This window comes from Trachinotus anak, unplaced genomic scaffold, assembly GCF_046630095.1.
Source record: "Trachinotus anak isolate AG129_WGS33_773 ecotype Australia unplaced genomic scaffold, CSIRO_AGI_Tana_v1 ptg000013l, whole genome shotgun sequence".
NCBI classification, from domain to species: domain Eukaryota; kingdom Metazoa; phylum Chordata; class Actinopteri; order Carangiformes; family Carangidae; genus Trachinotus; species Trachinotus anak.
In genome coordinates, this window is record NW_027273864.1 from 8,471,626 (window position 1) to 8,494,116 (window position 22,491).

The window sequence follows — 22,491 nt, forward strand, 5'->3', positions numbered from 1 at the left end:
GGGCAGTGAGGATTTAAGTCTGAATACAGAGAAAGAAAACACTCCTCTAAAGTATAATGACTGAAGAAATGTCACACAGCCAACAGACAGATGAGTGCTGTACCTCTCAGCAGCATCTGTACCGATTCCTGTGACCCCTTACAATCGTCTTTGCTCTCTCTCGGACCTCGCTCTCCCTCATTACAGAGGGGTCACACACACCATGCAACTCCCAAGGCAGTGATCTGATACAGCACAGCATCAATCACACACAAACAAACACACACACAGTGCTCCGGTGTGGCAGGGAGGGGAGGACAGAGCCCAGGTTACAGGCTTATATGCAATATGGGAAACGTAAATACAATATGCAGTGTGTGTATGACGTGGTGAATCTGCCGGCAGACCGAGGAAAGGCTATTGAATATGCCTCTGGGTGTTAATTCTAAAGGTGTAAGATGAATCATGGGCTTTATATTGAAACAAATGCGGAGAGAGAGAGAGAAAAAAACAAAGCTCAGCTCTCACGCATTGACTTGTGTCCTGCGTTATCATGATATCTGTTTGTTCTTTTGTTGAAAATCAACCCATTTATAGCTCCTGCAGACAGAAATTATTGGTTTATGACGTGAGAAAAGGATCTCATGGTGTAAGTGTCATGAGGCTAAAATAAAGCGGAACATTATTGACTTTGATTAAGGTTATCAAGGGCTGTGAAAACATGCTGTAAGAAACTAAAGACAACATCTCTCACTTCCACCCCCTTCTATTTACATTAGTTGCACTAAGGTCTGGCAGAACCAAAGTCTTTCTGGGAAGGGCCAGCAGCTGCTGCTGAATATTCATGAGCGGAGACAGTTGGTGCCTTGTCCGTTCACTTTTCTTATCAAACCAGAAACGCCTGGAACCATTGTGTTGCCCACTCACAGCGAATCACAGCACAGTATGGCAACATGGAAGTGGTAATGCGTAAATTTGGGTAGAAAGGTGCTGAGTTCAACAGGCAACTTTGTGAAACCCAAACTTTAACATGAACAGCACAGGAGCCTGTGCAGTGATTTTCAATGATACGCAGCAGGTAAAATGAATCCACAGAATCTGCACGTTAACTACTATAAATTAACAATCACGATGCCCATCAATATGTTGACGTTCTGACTCATGAGTGCTGTGTCGGACCACGCACACCCGCATCTTCGAACTCTGCCTTAATTTGATCTCAACTACACACCTGTAAAGTTTGGTTTGTGTTTTGTTGTGCAGCTATGTGTCCACAGACAGAAAACACAAACACCTGCCAAAATACTCAAAAGCACCTCTGTGGTGCTCCCACTACAGCAGGTGTCTCCAGGACCACAATGACATAAACACACACACACACAAACAGACCCACAACGTTAAAACATACCAGCCAGTTAGTTAGTTAGCAGCCATAACTGGTAACTGAATATTTTTTTCCCAGGGTGACCTGTGTGCGGTTACACAGCAGCTTTAACTCTGTAAGTGGTGAATCGATTGGATAGACAGAGCACACAGCTGCATGGAAATGAGAAATCTATTGCTGAATCTCTGTGGTCTTATCTACAGGCTCTCTTAATATCCTGTCTTTTAGTTAAAAACAGTCAGTTGCATCGTTACCAGCACAGGCTATACACATTCCTATTCAACACGCGGATGAAGTGCTGATTAAGTAATCCAGGAGCACAATTCATGGGCTACTGTGATGATATTAGACAGAGCCTTCACTGAGTTTTGATCCTTTTACCCAAATCGCATTTCCCTGCTCTCCAGGTAGTATCAAGGATGAAGAGATTCATGTTGGACAAAGAATTTGGTGTCAAGTGGGTATAAAATATGCGAGCATGACAGTGGAAAGGTCAGTCCCATGGAGAGGAGCGGGATAGAGTGGGTTTAGGAAGGTCATTATCTCCCCATGGAAGCTGTGTGACAAAAAAATAAGCTGAGAGCCTCTGAGTATCAGGGGAAGTACCAGGTTCAATCTCTGCTCTGGGAAGACAATCACAAGGTTTCACTTTCCCTCCACAAACATGGAAATGGAACCTGAGATTTAAATATGTGGGTGTCAAAACACTTCTACCAGTTCCCCTTTGAGGTATCATGCAGAGCTCCAAATCCACACTTGGGTGATACCTTATGTGTTCACAATAAGAAAACAAAGGAAAACAGAGCGAAAAGACTGTTGGCAAGAAAAACAAGGACTCAACATCTGGTCAGGTTCTCGTCATCGTCCAACAATTTACCTCAAATTTCTTGACGATGCTGGCGAAGGCTGGGCTGTTCCTGCAGCTCTCCTCCAGTATGGACATGCTGCGATCATACTCTGAGATGTAGGTGTCAAACACACCAAAGTCTTCTCGACGAGACAGAATCACATCCACCACCCTTTGGCTCTCCTCCCTTCACAGTGAGGAAAATCAAAGATGAAGTCTCTTTAAACACTGTATATGTTAATGGTTAATAGAGTCAATACTTAAAAGCAAAAATACTTTTTTAACTTTACTAATTTCCTATTTTTCCAGATAATTTTTGACGTCCTTCAACAAACAGACGAGAACATTTGCTTTTAGTAATTAGAAAGCTGTCTATCCCATGCGACTGCAATGCATTATGGTCTCATTATGATTGTGAAACACTGATACAAAATGTTGAATCTAGTAACAAGCTATTGTTGAGGGTCTCACACTAAACAATACCACTTACGCTTTGGCCTAAAAGACTACTTCAAAATGTTGGGAAATGCACTTATTTGCTTTTTTGCAGATAGTTAGGCAATTGATACCATTCTCATATCTGTCCACTAAAAAGACAATTAGCAACTGGTTAGCTTAGCTCAGCACAAAAACTGGAAACAGGGAGAAACAGCTAGCCTGGCTATGTCCAAAAGCAACAAAATCTGCCACGTAGCATCTCTAAAACTCACGAAACAACAGTGTCATCAATGTGATGCTGCACCCAGCTGAGACTAGGAATTCACGGGTGGTTAAGACATAGTTCGGCACGTAACCCTATGTAAAACCAAAACGTCTCATTTTTAATCTTTTAATCTTTTAATCAGATTTTTATTACATTTGGTCAGAGCCAAGACAACAAGTTATACGATGTTATGATACAATGATAAACAATGTTTGTGTGTATATTATATTTACTAAAGAGAGTGGTGTTTATCTGATGATCAAGCCTTTGGCAGAAAAAAATGAAAAAGCTTATTCCCAAAAATTCAGAACTATTCCTTTAAAATATCAGGATCAAATTAAGAAGGAGGAAAATACACTAGCTAGGCTTTAGGGTGAATTTTATTAAAAGACAGAGTAGTTGATTATTAGAATTAGAATTAAAACTCCAATAATACGTTTTTGCATGATCTGCTGCAGAACATAATCCCAACACTTGGAGGTAGATATTAGATATTCAGTGTCTAATGAATATCTAGCGAAGTGTATAAAGCACTTCACTGTGGTTGAACTTGCTGCCATGCAATGCCTTTGCTCGAAGAAGTCTCTCTAATTATTAAACTATCCCACTGTGCGTTTCAAAGCAGGGTTGGGATAGTGCGGAGTAATGACAGTGACCTCAGTGGAGAATGAATTTCTTTGTCTCAATACTTCATGAGGGTGAAAATACACCACAATAATAAATTATACGACTGAGGGTCAACTGTGCTGAGAAGAATAGGCCATGGAGCCGTCATCAGTGTTAGATGATATGTTTCTTACCATTGACTTATGCGTTCCTCCAGCTCGGTGAGGATGCTGCTGTGGAGGGTGTAGACCTGGGGGAGCACGCCCAGTATCTCTCCCAGCCTGTGCTCCTCCAGCACTGGCTCACCATTCTCACTGACTGCATCAGCCACCGCTGACCTAAAGTCCTGCACAAGGGAGGGAAAATGGGATTCATGAGCACAGATTCTTTTTAGAAGACAAACTTCAGGGGGCAGAAGAAAAAGACAGAAAAAGAGAGAGGAATGGAGGAAATGGTTGTGAGGATGGAAGGAAGGAGGAAGGGAGGGAGAGCAGGAGAAATTAAAGGCATAGAGGAATGTGGAATGAACAGGGGGAGAAAAATGGAAGGAAGGAAGGTCAGATCCTCCTAAACATCCTTCCTGCCACCCTCCCTTCATATCACCTCAGTACTTTGGGCTCTGTCCAGGCATTCAGGAAAGGCGGCACTGCTTGCACAAGAGCTACACACCAGGTGTTGTTGCATAATGACCTTGGTGCTCAATGACACGATGCTGTTTTGTACATAGCCCCCACTTTTCATCTCTTTGTAGACAAGGACCTGATATTCACTGATATACAGTGAATATAAGTCCAATGAAGTCCATTCAGCAGACATAAAACATGTGCAACAGGCCTTAATAGCTGCAGTGTCGGTGACTAAGAGGACTAATATGAGGAGTTATGGCACATGAGAGTGGAAAACCACAGGAGAGGTTATTTATCTACTCAGCAAATGAAGACAGGAAATAAATGCCAGGAGGTGTCGACATGCTTAAAAAAATCTCAGTTTCTCTATGGGCAAAGAAACAAGCATCATATATAAAGCCTGGATGAGTCTGTAAGGGATAAGTGTCTGGAGTCCGTCTGCTCCTGTTCTGAGCAAAGCACAGACATAAAACAAATAGAGATGTCCCAGCTGGGAGCGAAATAATGTGGTTCAGAACATGACGTTCATCATGCACAATCGATCGTGTTTGAGTTAACATTCATCGCGTCTGCTGGGGAGAAGAACAGCTACTTTAACGGTTCTGGTTGACTCTGTCTCCCAGGTTACACAAACACACAAACACACACACACACACACACACACAGAGCCACACACCCATGAATGAGAGGTGCTTTCCCTCCATTTCACCGGTCTACTCTCCACCTTATCCCTATTTTCCTCACGTAAGGTGGGTCAAGAAGCAGCGTTAAGCAGTTGGCCGAGCAGCCGGTCATGTTCAGTTATAATTCAACACAGAGAATCTGTTCAGAGGTCACAGGTTACAAACAAGAAAAAAAATAATAAGTCTGAGCTTCATATGTTGAAGCCGTTACAGGGAAAGTCCTTTAGAAGAGGAGCACGGCCTCCCTTCCTATGTGGAGACAGGGTCTGGAAATTCTTTGTATTCTTGTTATTCCTTATCAAACAATGGAACAATAGCTCATGTGTGCCTCTCACTTAACACTGCTCCTGTTTTTTTCCCCCCAAACTGTGGGTTTGTGCATGTTGTGCCGCTTGAGTGTTTCCCAGCTGAATTACTCGGTTTCATGCTAATTATGACATCAGTCTGCATCAAAAAGAAACGAATACTTCGACAGATCCCTGTCCGAAGACTAATAAGAGCCTAACACTGTATCTATGCATTATGCAACAGTATGATGAAAAAGCCTTCAATGTCACCTCTGAAAGGTGGCAAAGAGATTCAATTAGGTGGCACGGTAACACTGTGGAGGAGCACACGCCAAGGCTACTCTGTGTCGTTTAAAGTGAGAAATTTGTGAAAACAACAATATACACTGAGAAATAGTTCAGGCTACAAATTACTGTCAGACTGTCACTTCTGAAGCACCAGTGCCCACATCAGGTTGCAGCATATGTTTCTGTCTCCAATTAGTATCACTGAGCATCATGATGAGATTGGAGATTTATGATTATTAGAGGAGACCGCTGTATAATATTTGCATTAGTTGCTGTTTAATGGCCTCAAATTGCTTATTACACAACGCGCCTGCTTTTGTACTCACAGCAAGCTTTCATGAATCACTGCGAGGGGGCACACGTAAGAAATTCAGGTTATGACCTTATTCAAGGTTATAAGGTACAGGCTGACTGATGGGCTTCTCTCGGTTCAATGGCTCTACCTGTCAGATTTGTACTGGCAAACCATCACCATAATAGCAACTCTCACACACTATGCTTTAAAAAGGGTGTTGGCCACCTCACTCCGCCTTTAACACCTTCCTTTTTTTGATCGAAATGAAATTGTTGTTTTAACTGTTTCAGTGTCCGTCTTTGCTTCTAACTCTGCAGGGATGTGGTCTTGTTTTGACAGGCAGAGAGTGAGAAATGATGGAAATAGATGACGACAGTTGGCTGTGATACATAACTGACCTCCAGAGGGTTACCTCAGCTCACCTTTAAATCCTCTGTCATGACAAAACTATATTTGTTACGCTATTGAGAGGGAAATCTCCACTTTTATGCCCGACCTCTTCAAAAAGAGCTCATATTGTGCATCCAGTATAAACAATGTAAGAGGCCCCAGCAGCCTTTTCATGACCTTTAGGTAGCAGATTGCCAGACGAGTTGCTCATGTATCTACACATACAGTATCAGTTGAGTAAGGATACAAGGAAAGCATCAGTTAGAGTGCCTGCTGTATGGAAGCTGCGTCATCTTACAACTGACCACACCAGAGTACATGTCAACTTTGTCAAGACCAGGAAGTAGACCTTGCTGCAACAACATTGATAAACCTGAGCAGAGCCTTACAACAGGGGCGAGGAGGAGAAGAAGGAGACAGAGACTGGGGAGCAGACACACAGGATATGATGTTATCAGTGGGTTTTCGTGAAGGTTTAATAGGCCTTGAGCAGGATATGTTTAAAATGTGACATGGTGTGGTAGAAGGTTTTCTTACCTCTTCAAGGTACTTGATGGCACTGACGTGTCTGCAAAACAAGACGAAATGTAAACGTAAGATTTACTGAAACTTTTAAAAGGAATTTACAACCTTCAACACAATTACATTAATTTTACAAGACTCATTAAATTATTCAAATTATGCATGATGAGGAAAACTACATCAGAGGAATGGTTAAGAGTGTAGCATGGGCAAGGACAAGGCTGGTGTATTTAATAAGTTACAGCAGACACTTGTGTAATTGGCTGTCAGTCAGTCTGCAGGTAGCTCGATGAATTCGCTTTGGAGCAGGAGAGCTACAGCTGTAAAGGACAGGAGAGCAGAAATGGGGCTGCAAAAGTTTAAAACACCAGATGTGGATGCAGCGTGTTTGTGTGTGATGACATGCAGGAGAACAGGGCAAATGGGGGAATTCCTCGAGTGCGGATGCTCACAGTCTCTCTGAGTCGACGAGCTCTTTGGCGACGTAGAACGCTCGGGATCGGCCATCAATCTGCGTGACAAGGAGGGAGGACATTGGGAGATGAATGAACACAGCTAATGTTTAAAGGCTCTCTGTGGGCACTTACTCCTCTCAGACATTAATAGGAACAGCTACGCAGCAGCCAAGGAGACCGGTGAAAAAGCAAATTCACTTTTTTTTTTTTTTTTTTTAGATTTCTGCTGTCAAAATAAGACTGATTATTTCATTACAGTTCAGCATAGACACGAAGCCTTTCTCAAATACGGGACTTTTAAATTCAGATGCATTATGTATGAGATGCTGTGTGTGTGGTGACAACAACGCTGCCCATTGATTTAGAGGCTAATCACAGGCTCTCAAAACATCCAAGCCAAAACATAACATTGAAGCCATTTAGGGGGTTTACCGGCAAGGCTCCTGTGCTTTGTCAGTGTTATTATTTCCTATGTGGGGTATTTCACAAATACTCCATGAAAGGCACACTGATGCTCATTTCCTTGATATAAAACCAAAACACACTGCCATTAAATGAAACTGTTCCTGAGGCCAACTCAAGTCTCCCTGGTTCTCCTCCTCCCTGCGTTTTCTTCAATTTATTGTGTTTTTTTTCCTCGAAGAAGAATTAAACAAGGAAATACGTGTCACATGATGGGAGCAGGGGGCTGATATTATTGTGGTGGCAGCAGGACGGGTGGGGTCCATATCGGAGCTACTGTAAAATGGCTGCGTTTTGTTGAGGTGACACATTACAACTAGAATGACAGTGAATCAGAGGGAAAAGTTCATGTGTGTCAAATGGATCAATCTAGACCTGTATATGAACCACAGTACATAGTCTCTCCTTTTCTTTTATGGTATGATGTCATTTTTGTTCATATCTGTCAGGTCTTAAAATTCAAACCTGAGGCTTATCAATACATGATTTGCTGGACCAGTTTATAGCTCCTTCACTAACTGCTTGTCTCTGTATCCCATATCTCACCTGTCGGTCATAACTCTGCTCTGCCACCCCCTCTTCTTCCTCCGAGGTGCGGCCGTGGTCCTCGTCCGCCGACACCGCAGCAGAGGCTGGGTTCATAGGGAAAGGCTCGGTGTAGGCACTGCCAAGGTGAGAAAAGACAGACTGAGTACAGCAAAACAACGGAGTACTTTATAGTATACCAGTGTACATACACTACAGCACATCTTCAATAGCGTTGGTTCAACCATAAAAAAAACCAAACCTGAATATCTTCACCTGGAAATGCAAGGCAGCAGAGAGGACACACAGTCCAAATAGCACATTTACACTTGAAAGCCGGTGATTATATACTATCTTTGCAGCAGTTTATTCTCAAAACACTGAGCAATATTCTAAGTCCCCAGTAAATATATGTTTTTCCTTTTCCTGTGTGTGTCTCTGACCATTTCCATCCCTCACATGGAGTCCTCCAGTGGCACAATGTAATCCCTTTCATGAGTCGTTCCTCTCACAGATGGCACAGTTGTGTGCGGACTCTCCTAATCCTTTTGTGCGCTGCTGTACCTAAGGGAGCCATGCTGTAGGTCACTTCCCATGTAATCCCTTTAAATGTTACCTGCGGTAATTATTAATGTCCTCTGGCCCATTAAGACCCATTCAATATGTTCGACTGCATTCACACTGCCAGGATGACAACTGGATGACACCAAGTGTTGTAAAAGCAGATATAAGACTCCTATAGGACAGCACTGAGACTGCTGTCAGGTTTTACCACAAATGGAAATGTTTCATCCCATACTTGTTATGTTATATAACAAAGCTTAGATATTGTGTATGGCACATAAAATGGCACCCAAATGGGAGAGAGTTACAATGAGATAAAGAGTGCAGCAGGGTGGCAAAATGTGCAGAAATACACTGCCACAAGTAACTTTGATGTCTTATCCATTAGGTCCTACAATACTATGTACTGTATGTACTGCAGTGAGACATAGAATAATACATCAAGTTACAATGAGTCGAAAGGACTCAAAGGAAAAATGTAAGTCATAGAAACCCCATTAAAAAAAAAAAATTACACTTATCCAAAGTCAACAGGAGCTGCAGTGCATTCTGGTCATTTAAGTGTAACACTTATTCTGCCTTGTCAACAAATTTCTTTATGAGGGGCTGGTTGATAGATTCAATTGTTAAAAACCAATTCATATGTTCACTGCTGTGAAATATGTCATTTCATTGATGTTTGATTAGCCACAGGAATACAAATAATACACCAAACAATAAAATTGTATAAAAATGAAAAGTATTTTGGAGGATTTCTCTTCCCTTAAATTATGATGTCAAATAACCTCACAGATGTTCCTATTCATAGCAGGGATTAGCCCAACATATGCTGGTTCCAGCTCTTCGGTTGTGAGGATTTGCTGTTTATCTTTTGGGATAGTAAACTGAATTCTTTTCTTTGTAGTTTGGCCAAAAGTTACATTGAACTTTATGATGTGATCGGGAGAAATTGTGATTTTTCTCTTTTTTTTCTGGCATTTTACAGACTAAAGAATAATTCAACTAATCAATAAAATAGTTGTCAGATTAGTGGATAATGACATGTAGAAGTTGCAGTCCTATTCCAGTCGCCTCCTGCTTTGAACAAACAATAAAATATGTCAAGGAGACAATGTGATAAATTTCATGCAAATAACATAAAACAAACGCAAACTAATATAGACAAACATTCATTTACACACACACACACACACACACACAAAGAAAAGCCCCCTGTGTGTGCAGGGAGTATACAGCTATTAGAAGACCAAAGGTTAACAGAGTGGACAGTGTGGACTTCATCTCCATTCAGACATGCGTGTACTGCATGAGATTCACACAACACAAAGCCCTTCAGACATATTGGGTGGGCTGGAGAAAGCACCTACAGCCCATTACTCATGGTTGACCTCAGAGTAGACAGGTCAACCTGCTGTGGGCTCCTGGGTGATGTTGGGAAGTAAAGAAAGCTTGAGGGTTGTTTCTTCTTTGAACTCATTCTCACATTTTCTTTTTTTTTTTTACAGTCGTTTCACACTTGTCTCATGTCGACTTTTTCAGCAGCGCTTAACACATTCACCATATCAGTAGACTGTGGGAACTAAACTGTGTATACTTTTGCATTGCTCTGATACACGAGGTGTTCAATCACCACCTCCTCCATAATTCATGAATACCTCTCTCAGGCACTGCTCACCAGCAGCAAATTTTGCAGACATTTAGGTACTCTGCTCAAAACGGTAACAAAATTCAGGTCAGTGTGGATGGAAATATGCCGCATTTTGACAGACAAATCAAACTATAAGCTTGAAATAAGACAGGTTATTTTGATTTTAGCAGAAAGTTTATTTATTTATTTATTTTTTGCTTGTTTGCAGGCTTGTTACCATCCATACAAAAGATGAGATATTTTTCCTTCAGTGTACATCAGGAGATAACATTCAGTGTGATGTTGATGGAAATCTAGACCTCTGATAACAATAGGCAGACAATAAATGTATATATTACAGTGAAATGATTATTTGGTATTGGTATTGATTTTAATGCATTTTGAGCAATTGAATGTGTTCTATTTTTCCTGTCTGAACTATGGAATATTGCAGAACAAATGGTAAAATACAGTAAAGCCCAGTGAAGAATAATGTTGCTTTTGAAATTTGTTTCTTTATCATTTATTGTTTTACATTACATAGTAAAAATTGTTATTCTTGGTTTCTGATACAGTGAAACATTCATTAATTTACAGTTTAAATGTATCACATTCAGTCATCAGATCAGATCAAAAGTTTTTTTAGCTGCTTGTCTTGAAATATTTGTGGATGCAATAATAGAGACAGAGGGAATGGGAGTTTGTGTTTTTCAGGTCATTAAGAGACAAAGTAGGAGAGAGCTTATGTTATAGTTACAGCAGCATCACTCACTTTGGGGTGAAAATGAAGTGTTTTGGTGGTTGAACTGCATTTTGTACCAAAGGTTAACTGATGTGCTCAAGTGTGCACACTGTGTGCGGTGACAAGGTGAAAAGGTGGACATGGTGTTGAAACAAGTGTGAAAACAACTGGAGGCTCTCATTTATTTTCTGAATGAGGCGTATTCTTTCTGTTCTCCAAAAGAAACTCTGAGCTGAAGCTTCTCACCTTTACCTTTTCACCTTCGACTATCAACAGGACAATCTTGGAAACATACATTTTGTGCTGTAATGGAGGGTTGTGTCCAATTTATAATAATACCTCCGAGAAAATAATACATAAAATACATACCAAAAAAGCAATTGCTCTTCAGTTCATTTTAAAATCATAACTCATATTAATGTTTAAAGCTGCTTTTGTTGTTGTGAATATTTCTTTACTAACATAGCTCAAAGTAATATACCAAATATACTGTGTTTGTTATATAGCTCCATTCAGCTTATATATACCTTTATCATATTAAACCTGTGAATAAGTGTTTTTGTAATATGGGAATAAGTGAAACCCTTTCACAAAACCATTAAGGCAATGCCATTATGCCGGCTGAATGCAGTGTCTTTTATAACATGGCAGAGTTAAATGTACCGTGTCAAATTCAACAGAGGACACGATGACTCTCTGTAAAAAGACCTTTACACCACCAATCTCCCGTGAATTTGATGATGCTTGTAATATGTAATTCAATTGAGCTAAACATTGACTATTAAAATATAAGAAGCAATCAGACAGGCCTTTTCCCACTTGTAATGGCACTATTATACCAAACAGGAGCAGATGAATATGCTCAGTAGCTGGCTAACTATAGAAGATTTTGATACTAATGAGGGAGGGGGTGGGGATTAAGAGAATAGGAGCACTCTTAAATCGTCTGCTGCTTTTAATGATGGTGATTACATGTAGCCCATGGCTGTTGTGCTGCTGTGACTATTGTGACAGAGTGCGATGAAGGGATATGTGAAGATGCTGGCGCTCCGACTGCTGCTGCCTCACCTGTGTTGTGATAGAAGATGGCTTAGGATATCGATAACCTCCTCATGTGACAGGCTGTGATTCAGGGTCACATATGCAACAGTTTTACAACCTCTGCTCTCCTGTTTCCAGTTGATTTATCCTGTATGCCACTGTACCGGCAGAGTCAGACATGCACTTTGGGGTATATGAAGCGAGAAGAGACATTCCTGACAAACATGAGCAACAAAAAGCGCAGACCTGGCATTCCTGAAGGGACCACGCCTCATCTTGTTGTTTAAAGGAGAGTCTGGGAAACCTCCACCCCACGGCTCTGACCCCCTTCTCCCACCTTCATCCTATCTGTCCTCCCCTGTCTCCACCTCCCTGCCTCCCACCAGAGCCCCGCCCTTGTCCTGCATTTCCTGTAAACAGGCTGGTGGGAAGCTCCTAGGCTGGACACTTCCTCCCCGGGGATGACCTGGCAATGACCCCAGGCACCAGGCCTGGCAAGCCAACGACACACCCTGTCCACCACCTCGCCACACAGCCAACACCCAGTACAACAATGTACTTAAGATGGCTCCCTCATCACTGCTAACACTAACATAACAGTGGGTGGAGGAGCTGTTTTAGAGACTATGGCAGGGCTTTGTCATCACTCTGAAGAGGTTCATGTCGAACTGTTTGAAGTGAAAATGATGCCACAGGGTGAGCTAGAGATGCACAATTTTGCACACATTAGCAGTTCCTTACTGAAGATCCCGCTAGAGAAACTCGTTACTATGTGCACTGGGAAAACAACACATCTGCATTAGTATTGTAGGTTGTCATAAAGACCACTTAACAGTCTCTAGGTTGAGCACTAACACAAATCGTAGGCTTTCTTGGCTAAAATGCCTTTTTCAAAACTCATTTGTTGCTACACAGCTTCATGGCAAGAGCAGTTCTGCTGAGACAGCATGCTTGGCAGGAGCTTCGGTGTTGATAAAGCAGCACCAAGTTGTAACTTAGTCTGCATGCATGCATATGCACACTCATGCCTACAAACAAACACCTTGTTTAGGCTTGGGATGAATCATTAGTGTGATTTTTCTTCTTCCACTGTACACTATGGAAGCTTGCTAATGAACATGTCTCTTTGCTCAGGCTGAATACTTGTGCTGAAGCAGCGTCTGAACGGTGCTATACATTAATCACACGAGTGGAAACAAGCCAGGCCAGTGTCACAGCAGCTTTGTAAGTTCTCTTTAAAATGCGTGTCTGCTACCGTAGGCATGGTCCTTTAATGTGTAGTGCGCTGAGGCCATTCAGTCATTTTCCTCACCACAAAAATCTGTTTCTCTGTGGGTCTACAACCATGTTGACTGTTGAATGCGTTCTCAATAAATCACTGCCATCATCAGCTAGGCAGCCCTGGACTGTGGCAATGAGGTGCAAGATGTACACACAAAGACAGGGACAAGCACCTACACTGACAACAAATGAGTTATATTGTGGGCACACACGTACACACATACATGCACTGGCACTCAAATAAACATAAACCAGATGCACACAGACACTCCAAAGAGTGGCCCTGGCAACAGAAGCATCTCCAGGGGGAATGTGGTGAAGATGAAGTGACAGGAGAGATAGTTTCTTTGCATCACTGTGAGCGGTGTGAGACCATCCACCACACAATGAGCCGCATCGATAACATCACTGGGAGAAAAAGAGCCCTCACTAAGGGACCATTGTCTGCGAAACAGAAAGGTTTCAAATGTTGAGATTTAAAGTATACATTTAAATGTGTACTGGACATAAACAGTGGAGAAATCATGGTATAGAGTCTGCTGCACAGAATGTCTGGAGGAGAGGTGACTACGAGCTTTATGTGTTTGAAACTTAAATAAATGATATGAGACGCATGCTGAGCCCGTTTCTATATAGGTGAAATAGTTTTAAAAGAGAGAGTCTGCAAAATTAAACAGTTAGCTCCACATTATAAACAAAGGACACCACAAGAAATAAAAACAAACTGATGCAAACGCATTTTGCCCCAAGAATATCTTGGGCCTTTAAGGGAGGTCTTGGTAATGGCCCATCTGTTTGACTCCACACAGGTCATCAAACACAACTATTTTATTAAGACTGGGGGAGGACTGTGGCCCATAGTGTCTGACGCTGTGGCACGGACCAGGGCAATTTGATACAGTGACCCCAGTGATTCCTCACTCTATCACACACTGCAGTAAATCCTGAGGCCCCTCAAGGGTCCATTGAAAGAGAAGCACTTGAGAGAAAGCTACTTTAATAAAAGCCCTCCTAAACTTGACTATAAGTGTCAGGTACAGGAGAGCAATTACACCAGAACCGCTCTTGCTCCCTTTCTCCTGTTCTTACTTCCCCCTCCCCCTCTTCTACCGTACTTTATCACCACACTCTTTGTTTTTGTACTCTTCTGCTCCTTCTATTAACACATCCCCTCCCCTTGCTCTCTCACCTTTTCCCTTATCATACTCCACTTCCTTGTGTTAAAAGAACTCCCCCACATTGTTTCACTTTTAATTGCGGCCCATAATTACTTTCTGTAATGTGAATAACCTCCGCTTAGTGAGCCTCTCAGTTGCCCATACTGTTCTATCACCTCAGCAGTGGCACCAGATGCGACCTCTAAATCTACCAAATGAAAAACAGGAGTTAGCTCTCCCACATGCATTGTCCATCTTCCCAAAGCCAGCGGTGCCTGACACAGCAGGCTGCTCATCTCTCACTGAACACTTGGATACAAGAGGAAGATCTAATTCTACTCAGCCAGGTGCCCCTGCTCATCTGTGATACATTGTAAGAATATCTGTCACCTGTTCAGGGGTAAAGATTACACTTGTGAGTGGATAGATACAAGCCTAACAATTCAGCTGAATACTTTCAGTGTTGTCCCAGTGATAAAAAGTCTCACCTATTCTGTGGACTAGAAAAGTGAAATTACAGGATGTGATTTGTTTCCAGAATTGAATACCTGCATGTACAAGAAGATTCACTAAAACACTCAGCTGACAACTGTTTTATTACCGTTATCCCCGTTTCCCAGAGTCCAATCTTCAAATAATAAAAATAGATTTGCATTTGATTAAAATGATTGAAAAGTGGTTTCAATGATTAATTCATTGTCAAAATATAAATCTGCCAATTAACTAATCAATTAATAGACTAATTAGTAAATTGACTCATTCAGTCTAATTATTAGTCATGGGTAAACGCTTTGTACTTTTGTAAGAAAGGATCATTACACTCAGTTTACACACTGAGCCACGCAGAAGGTTTTGGTTTTATTTGCCCCTGTTTTGAGCTATCTGCCTCTGAAATACAATGTAGGTGAATGGAATTACATCTGGGGTGTTTATAGTATTGAAAAAAATTACATTTATAAAATTCAGCAATAACACTGTCCACAGTTTGCCGGGAGTATTTCTTCAAACTACTCACAATGAGGTCTGCAGTTTATCTAGAGTAGATCTAATTTTCAAAGCTGTAAGCACCACAAACAAAACAGCATTCAACTCCACTGGTGTAGGTATGTGTCAACCTTGTGATTTGGAAGCAGATATTATAACACATATATCTCCAAACATGGTCAAATAAAACCAAAAGAACCGGTATGGCTAGATACCACTAGTATGGTAACATACTGTATGTGATTTTTGAATTTGGCTGAATCAACCGTTTAAAGTTCATTTGAGATGATACAAAACCATTTTAATTAAATGACTGATTACTATACCTTTCAGTGTCTACTTTCGATGTCTGGAGTTTGCTTTCAATCCCGGGGAAACTGTTCATATCCACATATCCATCATTCTCATTACAGGCAGCTGTTGTGCGGTTTGGACCCTCAAAAAACTCAGTCACTGTGTGGGATCTGGTGGGCCTGCCTGGGATCTGGATGTTCTCATAGTCTGAGCTCATGGCTGGGATGTTTTCATAGTCTGAGGTGTCTGCGCTGGGGAAGGAGATGGAACGGGGTTTGGTCATAGGCAGTGGCATGACAGAGCGGCGAGAGCGTTCCTCAAAGGACTCCACTCTGGAGACGCTCCTGCCGTAAGCTTTGGGGTCACCTTTCCTCCTCTGGTGGTCATTGTAGAGGACAAAGGTGGATGGCAAGTCTGAGAGACGCTGCTGGGGGTTCACCATACGGGACTGGAGCTGAGGAGAGCTGCCGGTGCTCCTACGATCAAGCTCGATGACTCTTGCTGGGCCATGGTGGCTGGACTCGGAAGAGGAACGTGAAGAGCGGACACTTCCATCACTGAAACCCTTTGAATCTGTCTTCCTCTTGAACTTGAGCGCCAGAAAGCGTTTAAATGAAGACTTCTTCTTCTTGGGTATGTCACTGGGTTCATGCTGGATCAGGAGGGATGGGGAACTCTTGGTGACTGGTCTTTTAGTGATATATGCCAGCTCAAAGGGTGGTGGGATGTCCACTAGAGAGGTTGGTGTGGAAACACCACTGGAGGATTGATGGCTACGCTGGGAAAAGCTTCCAGAAGAGGTTATGACACATGGGAGGGAAAGGGTATCATCTTTCCTCCTCATCCTGATCTCATCCTTCAGAGAGTGGTTGATCTCTGTTGAAGTGGTTAAGGACAATTCTGGACCCTCTGCAGAGCGGGAGTATAACAAGAAGCGCCGAGACTTCATAGACGGGATCACACAGTTGACCCCAGGCTGCTGTGAATGGCTGAGTGATTCACTGTTCTTATCCAAGGCCACTGTACAGTAGTCATGAGTCTGGTACTCTGTCCCTGTCTCTTCTGGTACAGTTTCTGGGACACAACCTGAAACTTTTCCAGAATAAGAGCGTGACCGTGTGACAATAGTCTTCCGATCGAGTGTTACAAAGTTCTCCCCTTCTGAGTCAAACCCTGCCTCTTCATATATATGCTCTTCACTGTCAGAGTCTGTGTCCTCATAGTAAGGCACAATATGGCAGTCCAGTTCCTCAATGTCTTCTTCAAAGGCCTCAGTGGTGTGGGCAAACACCACTCTGTTGGTGAGCTCTGGGGTGCGGCCCAGGTCTAGGTCTGATGGCACTGTGATGTTGCACAGCCTGAGGCGTGGCTGACAGCTTTTTCTCTGGCTGTGGAAGGCCTGCTCTCGTTTAGCCGTTCTCTCTTTTGCACTTTTTCCTTTGATATGTTTCTTTTCTATTTCTTCCTCCTCATCGTCATCGCCTATCTCAACATAATCCTCTGATGAGACACACTCCAACTGCTCGAAGTCATCTTTAGGACAGAGTGAATCGTCAATGTCTGCATACTCATCTGCTGACTCACCGTCCTTTGCTTTGTCGTTGTGCTGATCCGACTGCTCAGGGCTCTCCTCAGTCTCACCCTGGTCTGAGAGGGCTTGCTTGTCCTCTAGCTTGTCCACATCATCTGATGACACATAGTAAGGTTCCTGGTTAGAAGCACCTGGTGTTTGCAGGTCATGTGAAGGTTTGTCATCAGTATCATCCTGACTCCACTCGGGGTCAGCAGTGGCGGACATATCTTCTGGAACAGCTTCAATGACTGAATAAGGCCCAAACACATCCTCAGTGCTGGATGTGAATCGAAAACAGCCAGAGAGGTCCTTGGTGGCCCGTTCTGGTTGCCATACCTCTGTATCCCCTGTTTCGGCCGGATCACATGACTCACATGTATCACTCGCATCATCAGTGGGGCCAATCACATCGTAGGGATACTCCTCGGTTACAGTTGGAAGCACGCTGAATCCAAATGCAAATCCTCCAGCCTCCATCTCAGTCTTGTCTGCGAGAGAGTCACACTGCAAACAGTCCTCACTTTGGTCACCGTCTGCTTCATTAAGTCCAATATCATTGTCCTTGTCACCCTGACTGAGTGACTCTGTTTGATCAAGGTTTTGCCCCTCAGAGGTTCCTGTAGAATCAAAGGGTATTTCAGTCTTTTTACAAAAACTCTGTTGCTCCCCTCCTTCGTCTTCTCCTGCTTCATCCTCTGTTTCAGTCAGAAGAAGAGAGGGTGTTGATGTATTCTCATCATCAGTGTGATTGCCACCTTCAGACTGTTTCAAGTCATTGTCAGTGTTTTCATCTTCAGTAGTGTCAACAGCAGAACCATCATCTCCTTTGAGTGTGTCCTGAGAGCCAATGCTGTCTATGTCACCATCATTTTCTAATATGTCTACTTCTTTATCTGTTTCTTCCTCGGTTTCTACTGTGTCCTCTTTGTCATTGTCTTCTGTGCCATTGTCATTAGCCTCATGGTCCTCCTCCTGGTCCTGATTCTCCTCAGCCATCTCATGGAGATCTTCAGTCTCCCCATCAGAGTGAACCAGGTCTCCGTTACTGAGGCTCTGTGGGGGACAGGGCTCCCCCTGTGGGTGAGACTCATGCAGGGGTTTTGGCTTGGGGGCGACAGGAGGTTTTGGACCACGGACACGGGGACACGGCCTGGACATCAGCTTGGACTGTACTTTGATGGTCAGATGACTGCGGACCTTTGGCTGAGGGACTTGCAGCGGATTTTGAAAATCTGCACAAGAGTGAAATTAATTAAAAAACGGTTATAACAACACAAAGAACATTTTCATTTCTTTGGTACTTTTTACTGTTTACTTACTACCTAGGGATAATAATGTAGGCCCTGTTTCTGTGAAGAGAGCAAAGGGGAAGCCCAGACCTGTGCAGTAGTCAGAGACATGCTGAATGCTGCAGGGGACATTATCAGCAGGAAAAACAACAGAGCCACAGGGTACTTACAGGAGGAACAATAACATCTCCCCGTCTGGGAGATGACACATGCAGGTTGGTGGCTTATAGCAGGATCGGATAAACAATTATTTGAGAGATAATTTGTGCAACGATTTCATATGCGTTTACGAACGTCCTTATGCACATTGAAATGGCAACATAAGGGATGGTTACAGTTCACAGTAAGTCTCTAATCATCCTAATTTTGACACTGGGCACCACGTCTTGATTTTCAATTTAGACTTTCGTTTGGATAAATTTAAAAAATTGTTAAGTCATTAAAGAGTACGGCTTGTGAAATTTAGTAATGTCATGAAACACACCCGTACTTAACAAAGTGTGTACACCCCTAGTCTCTTCCTGTTATTTAGTACCTGCCCTGACGCACATCCTATTAAACCCTGTGTGCACTCTGGCTATCTCTGAGTGTTTTCTCTCTCTTTCTTTCTGCCAGTGTGTCTGCCTCTCTCGCTCTCTCTCCCTCTCTCTCTTTCTCTCTCTCTCAAGAACATTAGTTTGAATGTGATTTTTCTTGTGATGGGTATACATATATTTTCTCTATGAATGTCACCATGCTCTTGCTTTTAAGAATTCCAGCAGAGCCTACAAACAGGACTCCACACAGGATGTCCATGGGGGGAAGGACATTAACAGCATGGCCCCTCATCACTCCTCCATGGACCTCTCCAGGAGTACACATTTTCACAACACAAATGGACTTCCTTCTCGTCATTCTTCCCCGATTCTCACGAAACATACACACACACGCACACACATATAGATACACACACTTTTTTTGGGGGGGAAAGGTCTTTTGAGTGCGTCAAAGAACAATAAAACTGGGAGAGAAAACAAGGGCCCCAGTCTGACAAAGCACCCAACTGCAAACAACAGGATATGAATTATGCAACAAGAATTCAATTAAAACAAATGTTTCTAAAACAGAGGAAGAGATAGACACAGGGACCTTGGCTGTGCTAAACTTACCGGATATGTTTAAAATCTGAAGTGACATGTTGGTACAATAAAAATGGATTTCATTTTTAGAATTACAACTTTCTTTGAAAAATGTTATCACACACAAAGCACATACATGAGAGCCATTTCTCAACTTCTTACTTTTGACGAATGATTAATACACAGACACTACACAGGACAGCACAGAACAATGGCTCTGTCTACTGTCACAGATATGGATTATAATCCTATTTAACCCCAATACTAGAACAGAACATTTTTTCAGCGGAGACCTTCATTAAAATCAACTTTACTGATACTCATGCTAATCCAGAACTATGGCTATAAACCAGTTCAAAATTGTGTACATATTATTCATTGTATTACAATTGTTGTTGGGGGGAAAACAGATCAATCCACAGTTGTGCTGATGTTTCATTTTTATCGGTGTACTAATTTATTTTAAACATTACAACAGGAAACATCAAGTTGCAATGGATATTAATTCGCATGTTAATTTGTGCAAATGAACAGATGAAATATTTTCAGTCAGATCACCAGTTTCATAAATCAACACACGCTCTCTACCACTTCCTTTACCATATATAAAAAAATACATTTAAAGTTTGGTTTCTGGACTTTTAACGTGAGCGTAAAAGATGCACAACCAACCTGCGTTCATTGTGGGACATCATCATCCACGGGATCCGACAGTTATCCTCATGTTTCCCCGCACCGACGGCGTCCCTCCAAATGACGTGGAAACTTCACTCAAATACAAACACATTGCGGGGAAATCAAGTCGCAGTGCAAGAGTTGAGGGGCATTTTCGTCTTGGTTTTTCTGCAGGTGTAGTCTTCTTGAGGAGGACGCCCGTGTCGGCAGAGCGAGCGGCGGAGCCCTCAGCCGGCGTGCGTCTCCAGCGCTGATGCGACAGGAAAGTGGTGCGCTCCTGCGTGGAAGCGGGAGGTGCTGCTTGGCGCTTCCTGAGGCAGGACCACGGAGCGAACTCACTGCTTCGTACGTTTCATTATTTCAGTGCGCGCCGTTGTATCTCTGTTTCCTCTATGAGCTCCACTACAGAGAGCATTATTGGACTACTGTTTTCGCATCGGGTCATGTTTTATTTCATGTTTTACTTCATTTTGTCTGCTCCACAGATGTGTCCAACGGCGCCACAGCCTATTCTAAAGGCGGTGTAGTCATTGAAAATTATTAGACCAAACCCACTCAGCGTGGGAGATGCGGATTACAAATATAAGCCACACTTCATCCCCAGTGTTTTACTGAGCTGATGACAGCTTGTACATCTGAAGCGACCGATTTTGTGCGAATAATATCATTGTCTTAAATCATAGCTGCCCACGTTTCGCTGTCCATGGCACATGTCCCATCGATGCCACAGCTACAGATGTTAGAAGTTCAGATCCGCAGCGTTACATGAGCTACTGGACTGTGTCATGCCATACTTTGCATGCTTGGAATGAGTGGAGAGGGTTATGGCCAGAAGTCAAGCACTGATTCTTCTCACTGTTTTCTCCGACATGTTTTTGCTCGTGGATTATTTCCTGAACCAGAACAGTGCATAGAGAGGTTCCTAAAAGCAGTTTCCAAAAACAGTTTCTCTAGGACACCAAAGCTTTTGCTATTGGCCGGGCTTCCTGGCGCGGCATCTGTTGCATGATTGAATGAATGCAACCCTTTAAAAACCTTTCTTCATAACAGGAAACCGCTCTCCCTGTTTCCTGCACAACAGGCAACACTTCCCTAGCAACAGATGGGAAAGGTTGGCGGTGTTAACCCCTTCGGCAGCCTCTAACAGAGCTGAGTGACTGGTGCCTGATGGTTCGAGGAACAGACAAACTTTGACCAGCTCCAGTCATGGGACCCGTGGTGGGCTTTCAAGGACAGACGCACCTTGTGCAACACACTGGGAGGCTGGGATCGTCGCCCACTTGGGGTCTTTGATTTGACAGCTCCCAATGCTGGTTAAACGCCCACACATTGGGAGGGGAATAACTCACCTCTTTTTTTTTTTCCTTTTCTTCTTCTCTTGTACACACTTGAAGGTCAAACAGCGCAGCAGACCTCAGGGACTTTTACAGGAGAGTGGATAGTGATTGAGTAGAGAAGCACAATAAAAGAATCAGCTGTGCTGTATCACAGTGGGGCTCTGGTCCTGACTGCTGCAGTGGCACACAGACCCATACATTACACACACAGCAAAATTCCCATTCCAGATGGTTTGGTGCAGGACGGATTGAGCCCTGCTGCAGGTGCAAAGCTCTACCAGTGTCTAAGAGGTGGTTAGAGAGTGCATTTCATAATCACCTCGTGTTGTCTTTGCATTTGCATGAAGCTAATCCTATTAAAGACTAAACATTTTGGTGTATGGAATGATACATTTCTAAATTATTAAGCGTGTCACTAAAGAGGGTATTAATTATGCAAACATTTGTGTTGAAGATGCAACCATTGTGCTTGCTGCAGCAATTAAGCTGTTTATATGTGTAAATAGGATGCTGACTAATGTATTTTGCAACACCACCAAAACAATTAGATCACAGTGACTCAGTTGTTTTGTTTCCACATGTCACAATGTGATACTGTAATGACTGGAGTGTTGAAGCCAAGACAGTTTTTAATGCGTCAATATAGCACATTTATAGCTGCCATAAACCCAACCTTTTGTTTTTGAATTGGACGACTAAAGATAGCTCCACTCTGGTCTTTTGGCAGTGCCAAATGTGCCTCTCAAGAGTATTCCAC

At 42.7% G+C, this 22,491-nt stretch overlaps 1 protein-coding gene across 2 annotated transcripts in view; it reads right to left on the bottom strand.

Moving 5' to 3' along the window:
• The window catches only part of fgd5a (FYVE, RhoGEF and PH domain containing 5a), a 36,202-nt gene extending 15,532 nt beyond the window's left edge, over positions 1-20,670 (bottom strand). For both annotated transcript variants that reach the window (XM_071493784.1, XM_071493783.1), the window contains exons 1-7: positions 20,395-20,670; positions 15,775-18,547; positions 8,074-8,191; positions 7,063-7,121; positions 6,626-6,656; positions 3,714-3,865; positions 2,241-2,397 (exon numbers count right to left, since the gene is read on the bottom strand). In XM_071493784.1, coding sequence (XP_071349885.1) covers positions 2,241-2,397; positions 3,714-3,865; positions 6,626-6,656; positions 7,063-7,121; positions 8,074-8,191; positions 15,775-18,547; positions 20,395-20,404 — 3,300 coding nt within the window. In that variant the 5' untranslated portion in view covers positions 20,405-20,670. The remainder of the gene's footprint in view (positions 1-2,240; positions 2,398-3,713; positions 3,866-6,625; positions 6,657-7,062; positions 7,122-8,073; positions 8,192-15,774; positions 18,548-20,394) is intronic.
• Positions 20,671-22,491: the final 1,821 nt, after the last annotated feature.